The sequence below is a fragment of the Chlorocebus sabaeus genome, chromosome 12, assembly GCF_047675955.1.
Source record: "Chlorocebus sabaeus isolate Y175 chromosome 12, mChlSab1.0.hap1, whole genome shotgun sequence".
NCBI classification, from domain to species: domain Eukaryota; kingdom Metazoa; phylum Chordata; class Mammalia; order Primates; family Cercopithecidae; genus Chlorocebus; species Chlorocebus sabaeus.
Window position 1 is genome coordinate 67,255,236 of NC_132915.1, and position 17,720 is coordinate 67,272,955.

The 17,720-nt window shown below is 42.2% G+C and overlaps 1 protein-coding gene across 1 annotated transcript in view; it reads left to right on the top strand.

The window, feature by feature from the left end:
- CCDC180 (coiled-coil domain containing 180) overlaps positions 1-17,720 on the top strand; it is a 68,296-nt gene that overhangs the window by 23,238 nt on the left and 27,338 nt on the right. Inside the window, 6 exon segments of the mRNA XM_073021791.1 lie at positions 183-309; positions 2,308-2,347; positions 2,476-2,921; positions 11,595-11,821; positions 15,599-15,774; positions 17,388-17,568. Of these exon segments, the coding sequence (XP_072877892.1) occupies positions 183-309; positions 2,308-2,347; positions 2,476-2,921; positions 11,595-11,821; positions 15,599-15,774; positions 17,388-17,568 (1,197 nt within the window).

Here is a 17,720-nt window from a genome sequence, read left to right on the forward strand (position 1 = left end):
TCTACAAAAAGTGTGTATTTCTTGTATGATCAGAAAAATAGCATAGCCAAGGACTGCTGCTAGAAAAGAGCAGCCACACAGCAGCTCTACACAGAGCTATGTGCCAGATTGCAGCCCATCTCCTCAGGGTCATGGGTGTGGTCCCTGGCTGGGGTCTCCTGTCTTACCTACCTCCCTCCCAGGTATGAATATTTTCACACCCTCCTGACAAAGGAAGTGATGGAGTACCCAGCAATCATACTGAAAGAACTCAACTCCTACAGCTCCAACCTCAGCCAATACTTCTTTGTGCGTGAAATCTTTGAACAGGTATGGAGAGGGCAATGATACACCCATTCACTCATGAAGAAACTAAGGGAGAGGCTGACTTCTTGTTATGATCTGCCTAGACTTTGAAAGCCATCCCTAACCCTGCAGAGTTCAAATCAATGCAAGAAGAAAGAAGCTGAAAATCTCTAAAGAGACCATCTCTTTCTCAGTATAAAACAGGCTGAGGGGTTCAGAAATCAGAGCTCAAGCCTGAATGGACTTATAATGAAAAGGTTAATTTATATGGTGCTTGGAATTCCATTTATCATACCTACCACTGCCACATAATTCTCCTAAAATATAGCTTTGACCCACCTACTCTCCTGTAAAATCCCTCTCCAACTGTGCAGCCCCCACCAGATCCAACTTATAGTCCCTAGATAACCACAAAGGCCCCACTCTCTCTGCTTTCCACCTTGACTCTCCCTGGTCCAGCAGACTCATCCCTTTTCTGGCATGTGCCCCCTGCCTGCTGCCCTTCCTCATGATGCTCCCTCTGCTGGGGCCCCTCTGTCTCCACATATCCCAAACCCACCCATACCTCCAGTTCACTACCAAGAGAAAGGCTCCCACTCATTCCGCCTGACCCCTCATCTCACCTTGCTTAGCCCCTGCCACCTCTCAGGGCTCTGAACTATTTTTTGCTTGGTTGCTGTCAAATACAGGAGTCTGGAGCACCCAACTATAATGTATTTCTTAAAGGGCAAGTATGCCTTAATTTTTATTCAACTTTGATTGCCATTTGCACAAGGATCTTGCACATAATTCAGACACAATAAATGCTCTCTGGGTAAATGCATGAATACCTGGGATTCCCTGGTTTGAATCCCCCAGTGCTTGGCTCTTTTCCCGCACACCAGCCATAGTCCTGCCTGGCCTGAATGGAAATGCTTGTGGTTGGCACTGAACCTGGCCAAAGGTTTCCCACGTATATAGGACACCTGGCTGCTTCCCTGAGAATCTCTCCTCCCAGAAGAGATTCCTGTTTAGATTGCTACTAGATGATCCCTCTGCCACCTAGGTTGAAGGGGAAGCTCAAGCTATAGGATGGTGAGCTTATTGCCTGCCCTTTGATATCATTTGGGTCACCTGGGTTAAAGGTAGAGGCACTATTATGATCTCCATTTCATGGAGGATAACAATAAGCCCCATAGGGTTTAGAGGACCTGCCCAAGATCACTTAGCTTGTCAGAAGCCAGGAATCAAATCCAGACCCGCAAACTCCACAGCCTACGCTGTTATCCATAACACAGAATATCCAAAACTTTACCCAGAGCCTGTGAAACAGGAAATTTGCAGGGCTTACAAGGGGGCTCTCAAGATCATGTAAATCATGCCCATTGTATCTGTTCCATTTAGCACAGAATGCAGCAGATTTCTGCCCTTCGTTTGCATCCCTCAGTTTATATTTTTCTTGCCCTTTGCTCCAGATCACTACCAAAAAATATATCATAATGAGCTTTTATTCCATGTTTACCCATTGTGTGCTATAAGGGTTTGCTAGCTTTCTTGGAATTAAGAAAAACTGGTTCCCTGGATTGAGAACAACCCAGTTATCCCGGGGAACTAAGTTGGTCAAGGCCTGCATCAGATATTAAAGGGGAGGGATGGGTACTTCTACTTAAAAGAGATGCACTTAAAGTGGCACTCTGGGCTGGGCGCCGTGGCTCATGCCTGTAATCCCAGCACTTTGGGAGGCCAAGGCGGGTGGATCATGAAGTCAGGAGATCAAGACTATCCTGGTTAACACGGTGAAACCCCATCTCTACTAAAAATACAAAAAATTAGCCAGGCATGGTGGCGGATGCCTATAGTCCCAGCTACTAGGGAGGCTGAGGCAGGAGAATTATGTGAACCTGGGAGGTGGAGCTTGCAGTGAGCCGAGATCGTGCCACTGCACTCCAGTGCAAGACTCCTCTCAAAAAAAAAAAAAAAAAAAAGTGCACTCTGAGGAAAGGCAGTGCAGGTCCTTCAGTGACTTGTGGTTTTTTCCTATAGAACTTGGCTGGAGAAGTCATTTTCAAATTCAGGCAACCAGGTAACACTTTTTCAGTTCAAGTCTTATTCTCCCAGACTTCACTTTTATGAGTTTGTGGGTTGGGAGGCCCAATGCAGGCAGCATCAGTAAATTGTCTCTCCTTGTGCTTTGGTGTTTATCATCAACAGAAGCACATGAAAAATCCTTCCAGAAGAGATTGAGGAAACTGAGGAAGAAGCAAGGGTCTAAAGAGGACATGAGCAGAAGTGAGGAAAGCATAAGTAGTGGGACAAGTGCTGCCACATCAGTAGAAGAGATGGAAGAAGAAAATGATCAAGAAATGGAGTCCTTTATAACTGAAGAGGTGCTGGGGCAGCAGAAAAACTCTCCACTGCATGCTGAGATGGATGAGTCCAAAGAAGGCTCTATTCAGGGGTTGGAAGAAATGCAGGTTGAAAGAGAGAGCTCCTTAAACCCATCCCTGAATGAGGAGAATGTGAAGGGTCAAGGAGAAGAGAAGGAGTCACAGGAAGAAGATGAGAAGGAGGAAGAGGAGGAGGAGGTGGAGAAACTGGAGGAAGAGGAGGGGGAGAAGGAGGCACAGGAAGAGCAAGAGAGTTTATCTGTGGGTGAGGTAAGCCAGCAACTGATTCATTCGTGGGCATAGAGAAAGTTTGCTATGCTCATTTTGTGTTTATCCCTAGTGTAAGCTGGGGTCTTCAGTGGCCCAGTCTCCATAGAGGTGCAGAAAGAGATTTACAAAAATATTCATACTTTTAAAAACATTTATTTTAGGTTCAGGGGTACACGTGCAAGTTTGTTATTTAGGTAAATTATGGGTCATGAGGGTTTGATTTACAGATAATTTTGTCAGCAGGGTAATAAGCATAGTACCCAATAGTTTTTTTTTTTTTCTGATCCTCTCCCTGCTCCCCACCTTTACCCTCAAATAGGCCCCAGTATCTGTTGTTCCCCTCCTAGTATCCATGTGTTCTTTGTTTAGCTCCCACTTAAAAGTGAGAACATGCAGTATTTGTTTTCTTTTCCTTTGTTAGTTTGCTTAGGATAATGGCCTCCAGCTCCATCCATGTTGTCTCCATCCATGTTGTTGCAAAGGACATGATCTCATTCTTTTTATGGTTGCATAGTATCCCATGGTTTATATGTACCACATTTTATTTATCCAGTCTATTGTCAATGGGCATTTAGGTTGATTCCATGTCTTAGCTATTGTGAATAGTGCTGCCATGAATATATATGCATGCATGTGTCTTTATGGTAGAATGATTTACATTCCTCTGGGTATATACCCAATAATGGGACTGTGGGGTCAAATGGTAGTTCTGTTTTAAGTTCTTGGAGAAATTGCCACACTGGAATACACTTCCACCAGCAGTGAATAAGCATACCCTTTTCTCTGCAACCTTGCCAGCGTCTGTTGTTTTTTCACTTTTTAATATTCTTTTTGACTGTTATGAGATGGTATCTCATTGTGGTTTTGATTTACATTCTCCAATGATTAGTGATGTTGAGCACCTTTTCATATACTGGTTGGCCACATGTATATCTACTTTTGAAAAGTGTCTGTTTGTGTCCTTTGCCCACTTTTGAATAGGGTTGTTTGGTTTTTGCTTGTTAATTTAAATTCTTTATAGATTCTGGATATTAGACCTTTTCAGATGCATAGTTTGCAATTATTTTCTCCCATTCTGTAGGTTGTCTGTTTACTCTGTTGATAGTTTCTTTTGCTGTGAAGAAGCTCTTTAGTTTAATTAGGTCCATTTGTCGATTTTTGTTTTTGTTGCAATTGCTTTTGGCATCTTCATCATGAAATCTTTGCCAAGTCCTATGTCCAGAATGGTATTTCTCATTTTATCTTCCAGGGTTTTTATAGCTTTGTTTTTATAGCTTTAAGCTTTACATTTAAGTCTTTAATCCATCTTGAGTTGATTTTTGTATGTGGTATAAGGTAGGGGTCCAGTTTCAATCTTCTGCATATGGCTACCCAGTTATCCCAGCACCATTTGTTAAATGGGTAGTCCTTTCCTCATTGCTTATTTTTGTCAGCTTTGTTGAAGATCAGATGGTTTAGGTGTGAGGCATTCTACTCCATTGGTCTGTGTGTCTGTTTTTGTACTTGTATCATGCTGTTTTGATTACTGTAGACCTGTAGTATAGTTTGAAGTCAGGTAACATGATACCTCCAGCTGTGCTCTCTTTATTTAGGATTGCCTTTGCTATTCAGGCTCTTTTTTTGTTGCATATAAATTTTAAAATAGATTTTCTGATTCTGTGAAGAATGTCATTAGTAGTTTGATAGGAACAGCATTGAATCTGTAAATTGCTCTGAGCAGTATGGCCATTTTAAAGATATTGACTCTTCCTATCCATGAACATGGGATGTTTATGGTTTATGGTATATACCCAATAATGGTGTTGCTGGGTCAAATGGTATTTCTAGTTCTAGATCCCTGAGGAATTGCCACACTGTCTTCCACAATGGTTGAACTAATTTACACTCCCACCAACAGTGTAAAAGCATTCCTATTTCTCCACATCCTCTCTAGCATCTGTTGTTTCCCAACTTTTTAATGATCACCATTCTAACTGGTGTGAGATGGTATCTCATTGTGGTTTTGATTTGCATTTCTCTGACGACCAGTGATGATGAGCATTTTTTCATGTGTCTGTCGGCTGCATAAACCTCTTCTTTTGAAAAGTGTCTGTTCATATCCTTTGCCCACTTTTTGATGGGGTTGTTTGATTTTTTTCTTGTAAATTTGTTTAAGTTCTTTGTAGATTCTGGATATTAGCTCTTTGCCAGATGGGTAGGTTGCAAAAATTTTCTCCCATTCTGTGGGTTGCCTGTTCACTCTGATGGTAGTTTCTTTTGCTGTGCAGAAGCTCTTTAGTTTAATTATATCCCATTTGTCTATTTTGACTTTGGTTGCCATTACTTTTGGTGTTTTAGTCATGAAGTCCTTGCCCATGCCTATGTCCTGAATGATATTGCCTAGGTTTTCTTCTAGGGTTTTTATGGTTTTAGGTCTAACACTTAAGTCTTTAATCCATCTTGAATTAATTTTTGTGTAAGGTATAAGGAAGGGATCCAGTTTCAGCTTTCTATATATGACTAGCCAGTTTTCCCAGCATCATTTACTGAATAGGAGATCCTTTCCCCATTACTTGTTTTTGTCAGGTTTATTGAAGATCAGATGGTTGTAGATGTATGGTGTTATTTCTGAGGCCTCTGTTCTGTTCCATTGGTCTATATCTCTGTTTTGGTACAAGTACCATGGTACAACCAAAACCATGCTGTTTTGTTTATGGTAGCCTTGTAGTATAGTTTGAAGTCAGGTAGTGTGATGCCTCCAAGTTTATTCTTTTTGCTTAGGATTGTCTTGGCAATGCAGGCTCTTTTTTGGTTCCATATAAACTTTAAAGTAGTTTTTTCCAGTTCTGTGAAGAAAGTCATTGGTAGCTTGATGGGGATGTCATTGAATCTATAAATTACATTGGGCAGTATGGCCATTTTCACGATATTGATTCTTCCTATCTATGAGCATGGAATGTTCTTCCATTTGTTTGTGTCCTCTTTTATTTCATTGAGCAGTGGTTTGTAGTTCTCCTTGAAGAGGTCCTTCACATCCCGTGTAAGCTGGATTCCTAGGTATTTTATTCTCTATGTAGCAATTGTGAATGGGAGTGTACTCATGATTTGGCTCTCTGTCTGTTATTGGTGTATAATGCTTGTGATTTTTGCACATTGATTTTTTTTTTTTTTTTTTTTTTTTTTTTTTTTTTTTTTTTTTTTTTTTTTGAGACGGAGTCTCGCTCTGTCCCCCAGGCTGGAGTGCAGTGGCCGGATCTCAGCTCACTGCAAGCTCTGCCTCCCGGGTTCCCGCCATTCTCCTGCCTCAGGCTCCCGAGTAGCTGGGACTACAGGCGCCGCCACCTCGCCTGGCTAGTTTTTTGTATTTTTTAGTAGAGACGGGGTTTCACCGTGTTAGCCAGGATGGTCTCGATCTCCTGACCTCGTGATCTGCCCGTCTCGGCCTCCCAAAGTGCTGGGATTACAGGCTTGAGCCACCGCGCCCGGCCGATTTTTATCCTGAGACTTTGCTGAAGTTGCTTCTCAGCTTAAGGAGATTTTGGGCTGAGATGATGGGGTTTTCTAAATGTACAATCATGGCATCTGCAAACAGGGACAATTGACTTCCTCTTTTCCTAATTGAATACCCTTTATTTCTTTCTCTTGCCTGATTGCCCTGGCCAGAAATTCCAACACTATGTTGAACAGGAGTGGTGAGAGAGGGCATCCCTGTCTTGTGCCAGTTTTCAAAGGAAATGCTTCCAGTTTTTGCCCTTAAGTATGATACTGGCTGTGGGTTTGTCATAAATAGGTCTTATTATTTTGAAATATGTTCCATCAATACCTATTTTATTGAGAGTTTTTAGCATGAAGGGCTGTTGAATTTTGTCAAAGGCCTTTTCTGCAGCTATTGAGATAATCTTGTGGTTTTTGTCTTTGGTTCTGTTTATGTAATGGATTACGTTTATTGATTTGAGTATGCTGAACCAGCCTTGCATCCCAGGGATGAAGTCAACTTGATTGTGGTGGATAAGCTTTTTGATGTACTGCTGGATTCGGTTTGTCAGTGTTTTATTGAGTATTTTTGCATCAATGTTCATCAGGGATATTGGTCTAAAATTCTCTTTTTTTGTCATGTCTCTGCCAGGCTTTGGTGTCAGGATGATGCTGGCTCGTAAAATGAGTTAGGGAGGATTCCCTGTTTTTCTATTGATTGGAATAGTTTCAGAAGGAATAGTACCAGCTCCTCTTTGTACCTCTGGTAGAATTTGGCTGTGAATCCGTCTGGTCCTGGACTTTTTTTGGTTGGTAGGCTATTAATTATTGCCTTCATTTCAGAGCCTATTATTGGTCTATTCAGAGATTCCATTTCTTCCTGGTTTGGTCTTTGGAGGGTGTATGTGTCCAGGAATTTATCCATTTCTTCTAGATTTTCTAGTTTATTTGCATAGAGGTGTTTATAGTATTCTCTGATGGTAGTTTGTATTTCTGTGGGATCAGTGATGATATCCCCTTTATCATTTTTTTAATTGTGTCTATTTGATTCTTCTCTCTTTTCTTCTTTATTAGTCTTGCTAGCAGTCTATCAATTTTGTTGATCTTTTTCAAAAAGCCAGCTCCTGGATTCATTGATTTTTTGAAGGATTTTTTGGTGTCTCTATCTCCTTCAGTTCTGCTCTGATCTTAGTTATTTCTTGCCTTCTGCTAGCTTTTGAATTTGTTTATTCTTGTTTCTCTAGTTCTTTTAATTGTGATGTTAGGATGTCGGTTTTAGATCTTTCCTGCTTTCTCTTGTGGGCATTTAGTGCTATAAATTTCCCTCTACACACTGCTTTAAATGTGTCCCAGAGATTCTGGTACGTTGTGTCTTTGTTCTCATTGGTTTCAAAGGACATCTTTATTTTTACCTTCATTTCATTATTTACCTGGTAGTCATTAAGGAGCAGGTCGTTCAGTTTCCATGTAGTTGTGTGGTTTTGAGTGAGTTTTTTAATCCTGAGTTCTAATATGATTGCACTGTGGTCTGAGAGACAGTTTGTTGTGATTTCTGTTCTTTTACATTTGCTGAGTGCTTTACTTCCAACGATGTGATTGATTTTGGAATAAGTGTGATGTGGTGCTGAGAAGAATGTATATTCTGTTGATTTGGGGTGAAGAGTTCTATAGATGTCTGTTAGGTCTGCTTGGTGCAGAGCCTTCAATTCCTGGATATCCTTGTTAACTTTCTGTCTCGTTGATCTGTCTAATATTGACAGTGGGGTGTTAAAGTTTCCCATTATTATTGTGTGGGAGTCTAAGTCTCTTTGTAGGTCTCTCAGGACTTGCTTTATGAATCTGGGTGCTCCTGTATTGGGTGCATATATATTTAGGATAGTTAGCTCTTCTTGTTGAATTGATCCCTTTACCATTATGTAGTGACCTTCTTTGTCTCTTTTGATCTTTGTTGGTTTAAAGTCTGTTTTATCAGAGACTAGGATTGCAACCCCTGCTTTTATTTATTTATTTATTTATTTGCTTTCCATTTGCTTGGAAGATCTTCCTCCATCCCTTTATTTTGAGCCTATGTGTATCTCTGCACATGAGATGGATCTCCTGAATACAGCACACTGATGAGTCTTGACTGTATCCAATTTGCCAGTCTGTGTCTTTTAACTGGGGCATTTAGCCCCTTTACATTTAAGGTTAATATTGTTATGTGTGAATTTGATCCTGTCATTATGATGTTAGCTGGTTATTTTGCCCTTTAGTTGATGCAGTTTCTTCTTAGCATCGATAGTCTTTACAATTTGGCATGTTTTTGCAGTGAGTGGTACCAGTTCTTCCTTTCTATGTTTAGTGCTTCCTTCAGGAGCTCTTGTAAGGCAGGCCTGGTGGTGACAAAATCTCTCAGCATTTGCTTGTCTGTAAAGGATTTTATTTCTCCTTCACGTATGAAGCTTAGTTTGGCTGGATATGAAATTCTGAGTTGAAAATTCTTTTCTTTAAGAATGTTGAATATTGGCCCCCACTCTCCTCTGGCTTGCAGGGTTTCTACTAAGAGATCCGCTGTTAGTCTGGTGGGCTTCCCATTGTGGGTAACCCGACCTTTCTCTCTGGTTGCTCTTAGTATTTTTTCCTTTGTTTCAACCTTAGTGAATCTGACAATTGTGTGTCTTGGGGTTGTTCTTCTTGAGGAATATCTTTGTGGTGTTCTCTGTATTTCCTGAATTTGAATGTTGGCCTGCCTTGCTAGGTTGGGGAAGTTATCCTGGATAATATACTGAAGAGTGTTTTCTAGCTTGGTTCCATTCTCCCCGTCACTTTCAGGTACACCAATCAAACGTAGATTTAGTCTTTTCACATAGTCCCATATTTCTTGGAGGCTTTGTTTGTTTCTTTTTACTCTTTTTCTCTCAACTTCTGTTCTCGCTTTATTTTATTAATTTGATCTTCAATCACTGATACCCTTTCTTCCATTGATTGAATCAGCTACTGAAGCTTGTGCATGCGTCACATAGTTCTCATGCCATGGTTTTCAGCTCCATCAGGTCATTTAAGGTCTTCCCTACACTGTTTATTCTAGTTAGCCGTTCATTTAATCTTTTTTCATGGTTTTTAGCTTCCTTGCGATGGGTTCGAACATCCTCCTTTAGCTCAGAGAAGTTTGTTATTACCGACTTTCTGAAGCCTACTTCTGTCAACTCCTCAAAGTCATTCTCCATCCTGCTTTGTTCTGTTGCTGGCAAGGAGCTGTGATCATTTGGAGAAGAAGAGGTGCTCTGGTTTTTAGAATTTTTAGCTTTTCTGCTCTGGTTTCTCCCCATCTTTGTGGTTTTTATCTACCTTTGGTCTTTGATGATGCTGACCTACAGATGGGGTTTTGGTGTGGATGTCCTTTTTGTTGATATTGATGCTATTCCTTTCTGTTTGTTAGTTTCCTTCTAACAGTCAGGTCTCTCAGCTACAGGTCTGTTGGAGTTTGCTGGAGGTCCACTCCAGACCCTGTTTGCCTGGGTTTCACCAGTGAAGGCTGCAAAACAGCAAATATTATAGAACAGCAAATATTGCTGCCTGATCCTTGCTTTGGAAGCTTCATCTCAGAGGGGTACCTGGCTATATGAGGTGTCAGTCAGCCCCTACTGAGAGGTGTCTCCAAGTTAGGCTACACGGGGGTCAGGGACCAACTTGAGGAGGCGGTCTGTCCATTCTCAGAGCTCAAACACTTTGCTGGGAGAACCACTTGTCTCTTCAGAGCTGTCAGACAGGGACGTTTAAGTCTGCAGAAGTTTTTGCTGCCTTTTGTTCAGCTATGCCCTGCCCCCAGAGGTGGAGTCTACAGAGGCAGGCAGGCCTCATTGAACTGAGGTGGGCTCCACCCAGTTTGCTGCTTTGTTTACCTAGTCAATCGTTAGCAATGGCAGACATCCCCCCACCCAGTCAGACTTTCCGCCTCACAGTTTGATTTTGGACTAGCAGTGAGCAAGGCTCCATGGGTGTGGGACCTGCTGAGCCAGGCGTGGGATATATTCTCCTGGTGTGCCATTTGCTAAGACCATTTGAAAAGCTCAGTGTTTAAGTGGCAGTGTCCTGATTTTCCTGGTACAGTCTGTCACCACTTCCCTTGGCTAAGAAAGGGAAATCCCCTGACCCCTTGTGCTTCCCGGGTGAGGTGATGCCCCGCCCTGCTTTGGCTCACCCTCTGTGGGCTGCACCCACTTTCCGACCACTCCCACTGAGATGAACCAGGTACCTCGGTTGGAAATGCAGAAATCACCCATCTTCTGCATCGATCATGCTGGGAGCTGCAGACCGCAGCTCTTCCTATTCGGCCATCTTGGAATCAACCTCTAATTTTTGTATTTTTAGTAGAGACAAGGTTTCACCATGTTGCCCAGGCTGGTCTCAAACTCATCACCTCAAATGATCTGCCACCTCAGCCTCCCAAAGTACTGGGAGTACCGATGTAAGCCACTGCACCCAGCCATAGCAATGCTTTCTAAAATTCACTTTCCTCTCCTCATTTCCCTGCAACCTACTCTAAAGTCACTTTTCAACTGTGTGGCTTTCCTTATCCCGTGCTGATTCTCTCTCCTTCTCAATTCCTCCTTATGGAATAGATCAACTTAGACTCTCTTGTTTCACCTTGGTCTGTTTATTTCTTCTTTCTTCCTATTCTCAAAAGCTCCATATCCAAGCTGGCAGACAGAGCTCTCCTTTGAGTGCAGGGAAGTAACTCTCATAAAGTAAATCTTGTCCTCAAAACACATTCAAAATCACAGAACAATAACTTGAATTTCATAATCATAGAATTGCAGAAGAATCATGTCCTATATTGTTGTGGAAAAATTGGTATCTTAGACTTCTTTTTGAGCAGGAATCCCAAACTCACATTCCTACAGGCATGTAATAGAAAAGAGGGCTGGAGACCAAGTGTAAAATAATGACAAATGATGAAGACTGTGCATCAGATATTACTCAACTCCAACTAAAGATGCCATGTGGGAATGCAGGTTCAGAATTGACATATTTTCTGATATTTTAAAACCCAGATTTTTATGTAGAACTTCCCAATTTTAAAAGCACTGTGTGTTGCAGGGGTGTGGAACCTAGGCAAGATTCAGCCATAATCTTGGCCCAAAATTTGGTTTACAACCTCTGATATCAAGGAACCTGTGGTTGGCATTCCCAAGTCCGTTTGATGATATCAAGTCAACTTTAGTCTTGTTACCTGCTTAGGAAGAAGACAAGGAAGAGGGTCTGGAGGAGATGTACTATGAGGACATGGAGTCCTTCACAATCTCCAGTGGAAACACGTATTTTGTCTTCGTACCCCTGGAAGAAGAAGAGCATTGCAGGAAGTCCCATTCCACCTTCTCAGCCATGTTCATCAGCGACACTTCCAGTGCCAAGTTCATAGAACAAGTGACAATTCCATCGAGACTAATTTTAGAAATTAAGAAACAGTGAGTAAAAAACTACTTTATTCTCATCCTGTTGTTCTGAGTTTTGTTAACAAGGTGAAATGTTAAAAAAAAAAAAAAGAAAAGAAAAGAAAAGAAAAGGATTGGACTGGTATCAGTTGGATAAGGAAAAAATGTAGGTAACTGAAGGAAGGTAGGGGTGAGAAACACAATAAAAAAATGGCAATATCCAGGAATTGTTTGCAGTCACAGATATCTTCTGTGAGAGTGACCCCCTGCACCCACCTCAGGAGGCTGTCTGCTGGCTTGGGCCTTGGACATAAGATACAGTGTTTTCCCTGCCAGATACTTTTGGGTTCTATTTCCTGGTACATCTGTAATCGTAAGGTTTCTTTTCTTTTTCTATTTTAATTCTACAGATATATACCATAAATATAAATATCTCATGTATGGCATTTTGTACTCAATATGTGCAAAATATAAGAATGGAACTGTTCACTCATGGACTATATCCATGTCCATTGCTAGAAGACATGGCCAAAAGATATTACCAAAGAGTTTTGTTGCAGAAAATATAAGAAAAATGAAGAATAGAGAAATGACCCATAACCCCAAGTAAATTTCCACCCAGGGGAATTTACTTCCCCTAACTCCCAAGTTTCTGGGCCTTTGTGTTTGAGTTTGGATCAAATGTGGACATTTGTGTTTGCCTTTTGGATGGCATTCTCATTGTCCTCCTGCCTCTACAATGTCGTAGGAGGACTCATCAGCTAGAGATCTCCTGGTTCGTTCACGTCCCATATGTAACATGGGCAGGAGGCTGGAGATGAGGAATGAAAGGAGTACAATCAGGCCTTTGGGCTTTTTCTCCTACACCTCAGCGGCATCTCACCTTGGAAATGTCTCTTGACTCAAACATCATCCCTCTCAATCTACCAGAGGCCATCATCTGCCCTCTCCATAGCAGATAGGACAAAGGTCAGCAAGGACTATCACAGGAGCTATTATTTACCGAGTGTATTTAATCCCCTTAATAAATGTGAGAGAGGTACCATAATTAACTCCATTTTACAGTTGAAGAAACTGAGGCTCCGAGAGTTAGTCATTTGGCCTAGATCTCCATGACAGAAAGCAGTTTGATCCAAGATATGAATCCAGACAGACCCTGTAACTCTAGAATCTTGCACCAAGCACTATGCTATCTGGCCTTATGACTAACCAGAAAAAAATTATCTGTCCAACTGATTGGGTTTGCATACTGAAGGATAACATGCCTTCATGAAAGTATGAAAGTCATAAGTGCATAGCTCAATGAATTGCCCAAATATGACACAGTTGACACCCAAAGCCCACAAGAAATGGAACAATTACCAACCCTTCAGGAACCCACTTTGTGTACCCATCCCAAGCCACCGCTCTGTCTTCCCCAAAGATAACAAATATTATAACTTCTGAGTTCATTTTGCTTATTTTTTATCTAAATTAAGTCATACAGAACTCACTCTTTTATTATGTTTATGAGACATATATATTATTGAATGTGGCTAGAGTTCAGTTTTTATTTCTGTATAGTGTCCCATTATAAAAAAATATAATCCATTTTATTAATCCATTTTACTGATACACATTTGGTCTTTCCAATATACCAATAATGTTGCTCCAAACACTCTTGTACAAGTCTTCTGGTGAATATATGTATACGTTTCTGTTACATATAGAACTAAGAGTGGAACTGCTAACTCACAGAGTGTGTGTCCATATCCATCTGTAGGAGATACGGCCAAAAGATATTACCAAGGAGTTTTCAAAAGTGGTTTTTAACAGTTTTACAGCTTACAACAGCATATGAGAACTTCAACTGCTCCACAACCTCAGTGGCATTGTTAGTGATTTTTATCTTAGCCATTCTGGTATGGTTACAGTGGTGTTTCATTGTGGTTTTAGTATGTATTCTCCTGATGAGTATGATATTGTATTCTTTTTAAAATACTCGTTGGGCCATTTGGGTATCTTTTTGTGAAATGCCTAGCAAAATCTTTTGCCTATTATTTTTCTGGTTGATTTTCTTTTTTCTTATTAATTTATGGGAATTAATTATGTATTCTATAGCCAGGCGTGGTGGTGTACACTTGTAATTCCAGCTACTCAGGAGACTGAGGCAGGAGAATCGCCTGAAGCTGGGAGGCGGAGGTTACAGTGAACCGAGAGAGTGCTGCTACACTCCAGACTGGGAGACAGAGTGAGACTCCATCTCAAAAAAAAAATTAAATTATATATTCTATATAAGGCTTTGTCAGATAAATAAATGGCAAATATTCATCCCCTCTCTGCGCTTGCCTTTTTTACTCTCTTTCAAGTTATATCTTTTGATGAACAGAAGTTCTTATTTCTAATAAGGTCGAATTCATCAATTTTTTAATTAAGATTAATTTACTTTGTGCCTTACCCCCAAGGACATGGAGATGTTCTCCAATGTTACATATTTAAAATGTGATTGTTTTCAACTTCCATATTAACATCTGAAATCCACCTGGAACTGATTTTTGTTTATGGTGTGAAATAGGGGTCAAGATTCATTTCTTTCCCATATAGATAACCAGTTGATCCTGGGTCATTTAATGAAGAGACTCTCCTCTCCCCCACTGCTCTGCCACGTGTCTTTTCTAGTTCTCTGTGTGTCTATCCAATGACTTCACACTGCTTGATTACTACAGCTTTACACTAAGTCTTAATTAAATCTGATAGTGTAAGTCCTCCAACTTTAGTCTTCTCCCTCCATTATTCTTGGCCCTTTGTATTTCTACATAATTTTTTAAATTAGCTCAAGTTTCCATAAGACGTCTGCTGCAATGTTGTTTCTTGTTATTGCATTAAATCTATAGGTCAGTTTTTGGAAACTGACATCTTAACAATACATGGCCAAAAAAGCATCATAAATTTTAAAAAGGAAGAAATGATAAGCTGAGAAGCAACATTTGCAACTCACATCAAAGTCAATGACCCTCATGTCCCCAGTATATGAGGAGCCCCTAGAAATTGATTTGTAAAAAAGAACCGCTATTCACAACAGAGAATTGGGCAAAAGACATTCATGGACAGTACACAGAAAGAGAAACTAAATACTCTTGGGTTTTTTTGAGGCAGAGTCTCACTCTGTCACCTAGGCTGGAGTTCAGTGGCATGACTCACTGCAGCCTTAGCCTCCTGAGTAGATGGGACCATAGGCACATGTCACCATGACCAGCTAATTTTGTAAATATTTTGTAGAGATGGGGTCTCACCATGTTGCCCAGACTGGTCTCTAACTCCTAGGTTCAAGCAATCCTCCTGCTTCAGTCTCCCAAAGTGCTGGGATCATAAGCATGAGCCACAGTGCCCAGCCTAAATAATCTTAAACACATGAAAATATGCTCAGTCTCAATCATAATATGACAAAATTGTCAAACTTAGACATCTGACAATACACTCTGAGACTGTGAAGAAATAGGAACATCGCTGATGAGAATACAAGTTGACTTCTAGTGGAAACAGTTTGGCCATATCTGCCAAAACCACAAATGTGTTTTAACCTTTGATTCAGCAACTACAGTTCAAGGTCATTTATCCAAAGAAACACTTCTACATCTGACATACGTAATGTCCTCCAGCAGTGGTACGGTTAAACGAGTCATGGTCCATTTACACAATGAAATGCAATGTAGCTGGGAAATGAAATGAGGAAAAGGGGTGAAGGGGGGAAGCCCTTTGGGCTTCATATGGAAAGACCTCTCATAGGACATGATTGCTGGCAGGGCTGACCCTGGCTGGTCTCTCCCTCAGACTTCGAGCTGGCTTCTTCGAGCACCTCGAGAAGTGGTTTGACCAGTGTTCCCTCAACACCCGGGTCACCGTAGCCACCAAAGTCAATGAGCTGGATTCAGAACTGGAGCTGCATCTGCACCTGCACCAGCCAAGAGCCCAGCAGATTGAAAAAGACATCCACAACGTCAGGGCAGGTACAGACACTGCCTGGGAATGTCTGCCCTGCCCCCAGCCCTCCGTCAATGTCTGCTCCACTGTGGCTCCATGTCCATTAGCTGTCCCAGTTTGTACCATGCAATGTTAGCATGTTCTCATCACACCATGGAAGATGTGCAAGAGGGTTCACACCTCCGAGGCTTGCAGAAGAAGGTGGTACTCAGAATCCTCCTGCGAGATTTTTTTCTCATTTCCATTTTTTTCCAAGAGGGTGTTAGAGTTGAAAACAAAGAGTGTTGTACTGTTTTAGCTCTTGGATGCCAGATCTGCTCATACACCTGTCAGATACACACCTGCATAGTGGATATTCTAGAGGCAAGCCCATAGCTCAGGAATTAGAGCTCTCAGTTTCAACTCCTGTGACCGTGTGACCCTGTACAGGTTACCTGACCTCTCTGACCCCTCTCTCACCTGCAGAAGGGGTTGATGGAGGTGTAAAGGAGGTGGTAATAAACCTTTTTTAAATGGTATAGTAAGGAATCATGAGCACCTGGTACAAGATACAGCCTCCAAAAGTGGTAGCCATTATTTCTACTTTATCATTTATCATACTTAAAACTACATGCATTTCACACCTACGTGGTGGGCTCTGTTAATGTGGCGGGGGGCGGGGGGGATGTTTTCAGTAGGATTCTTCCATGACTGTTGGTTTTTCACTCAAATTATACCCCAGCTCCTTCAAAGCCCTTTAGAGCTATCAGAGAGCCCCGTCACTAACCCACACAAACTCCTATTCCTGGAGCGGGGAAGGAGTTGTGCAAGTTGACAAGTGGCCTTGAATCCCAGTGCTTGCAGGCTCAGGCAACTTGTGTGGCATTTGGAACCTCATTGTTCTCATCTGGAAAATGTATGTGCTAAATGCACTGAGGAATAAAAAGGATTCTACATGCACTGAGTAGAAGCTCCCTGAAGGCTGGCTCCCTTTCCTTCCCAGGCCCCCTGAGCCAATACACAGTGTGGAAAACAAGGCCAGAGAAGCGAAGTCCTAGCATCTCACTAGTCATTTTGGCAGAGCTGGGACCACAGCACTTCCACCACTTCAGATGATAGTGGGGTCAGATGGGAGGTGGTCAGAGTTGGGGGCTCTAGGGACTCTCTGCTCACCTAAAGGCCTATGATGGATCCCTGGAAGCCCAGTCCTTGTTCTTGCCACTCCACCTTGGAAGACAGTTGGAATTCAGGCTCACTGGACATAAGGATCTGCTGATGTTAAGGAGCAAACCCAGACTGCTCAGTGCTGTACTTGCTGTTACCCCCCAGACCCTCTCACCTAGATCTCAGCCCTCCCCAACACCCCCTGCCCATCCTGCCTGCTACTTGGCTGCTCCCCAGACTCTCCATCTTCCTGGCTGTGTTCCCTCTGCTCCGGGCAGGGTGTCTCCACCAACAGGAGCTTCCTGCTCATGGCCAGGCCTCGTCTCCAGCCCAAGCCCTGATGAAGGCAACAGGGGCAGGACAAGGGGCCTTGACCTGAATCGTTCCTGTTCTGCAGCTGGCCCGGGAGAGGCAGCAGACGGGCCTTGTTCCAGGAAAGCAACATGCTGAGGTAAGTCGGGTCCCAGGGACCCCAGCTCTCTTAATGCTTTTTCAGCGGAGCTCTTACTTCATCAAGAGCGGTTGGACAGCCACTGTGCTGGGGTGACTGAGACGCTGAAGAAGGAGCGGCTGATGTTCTGCCAGTTCCAAGAAGAACAAAACGTGAGGAGCAAAAACTTCCGCCTCAAGATCTATGACATGGAACACATCTTCTTGAATGCCACCAGAAGCCAAAAGTAAGGGCTCCTGGGAGTCTCCACCCCAGTCATGTGGCTCTGGAATCTCAGTTTGGCTGGTCCTTTCAAAGGAGCCCCCCTCCCTGTAGACACAAGAGCAGAAGGCACCTCCAGAGCCTTCTTTCAAGTTAAACTCTTCAAGAGAATCAAGT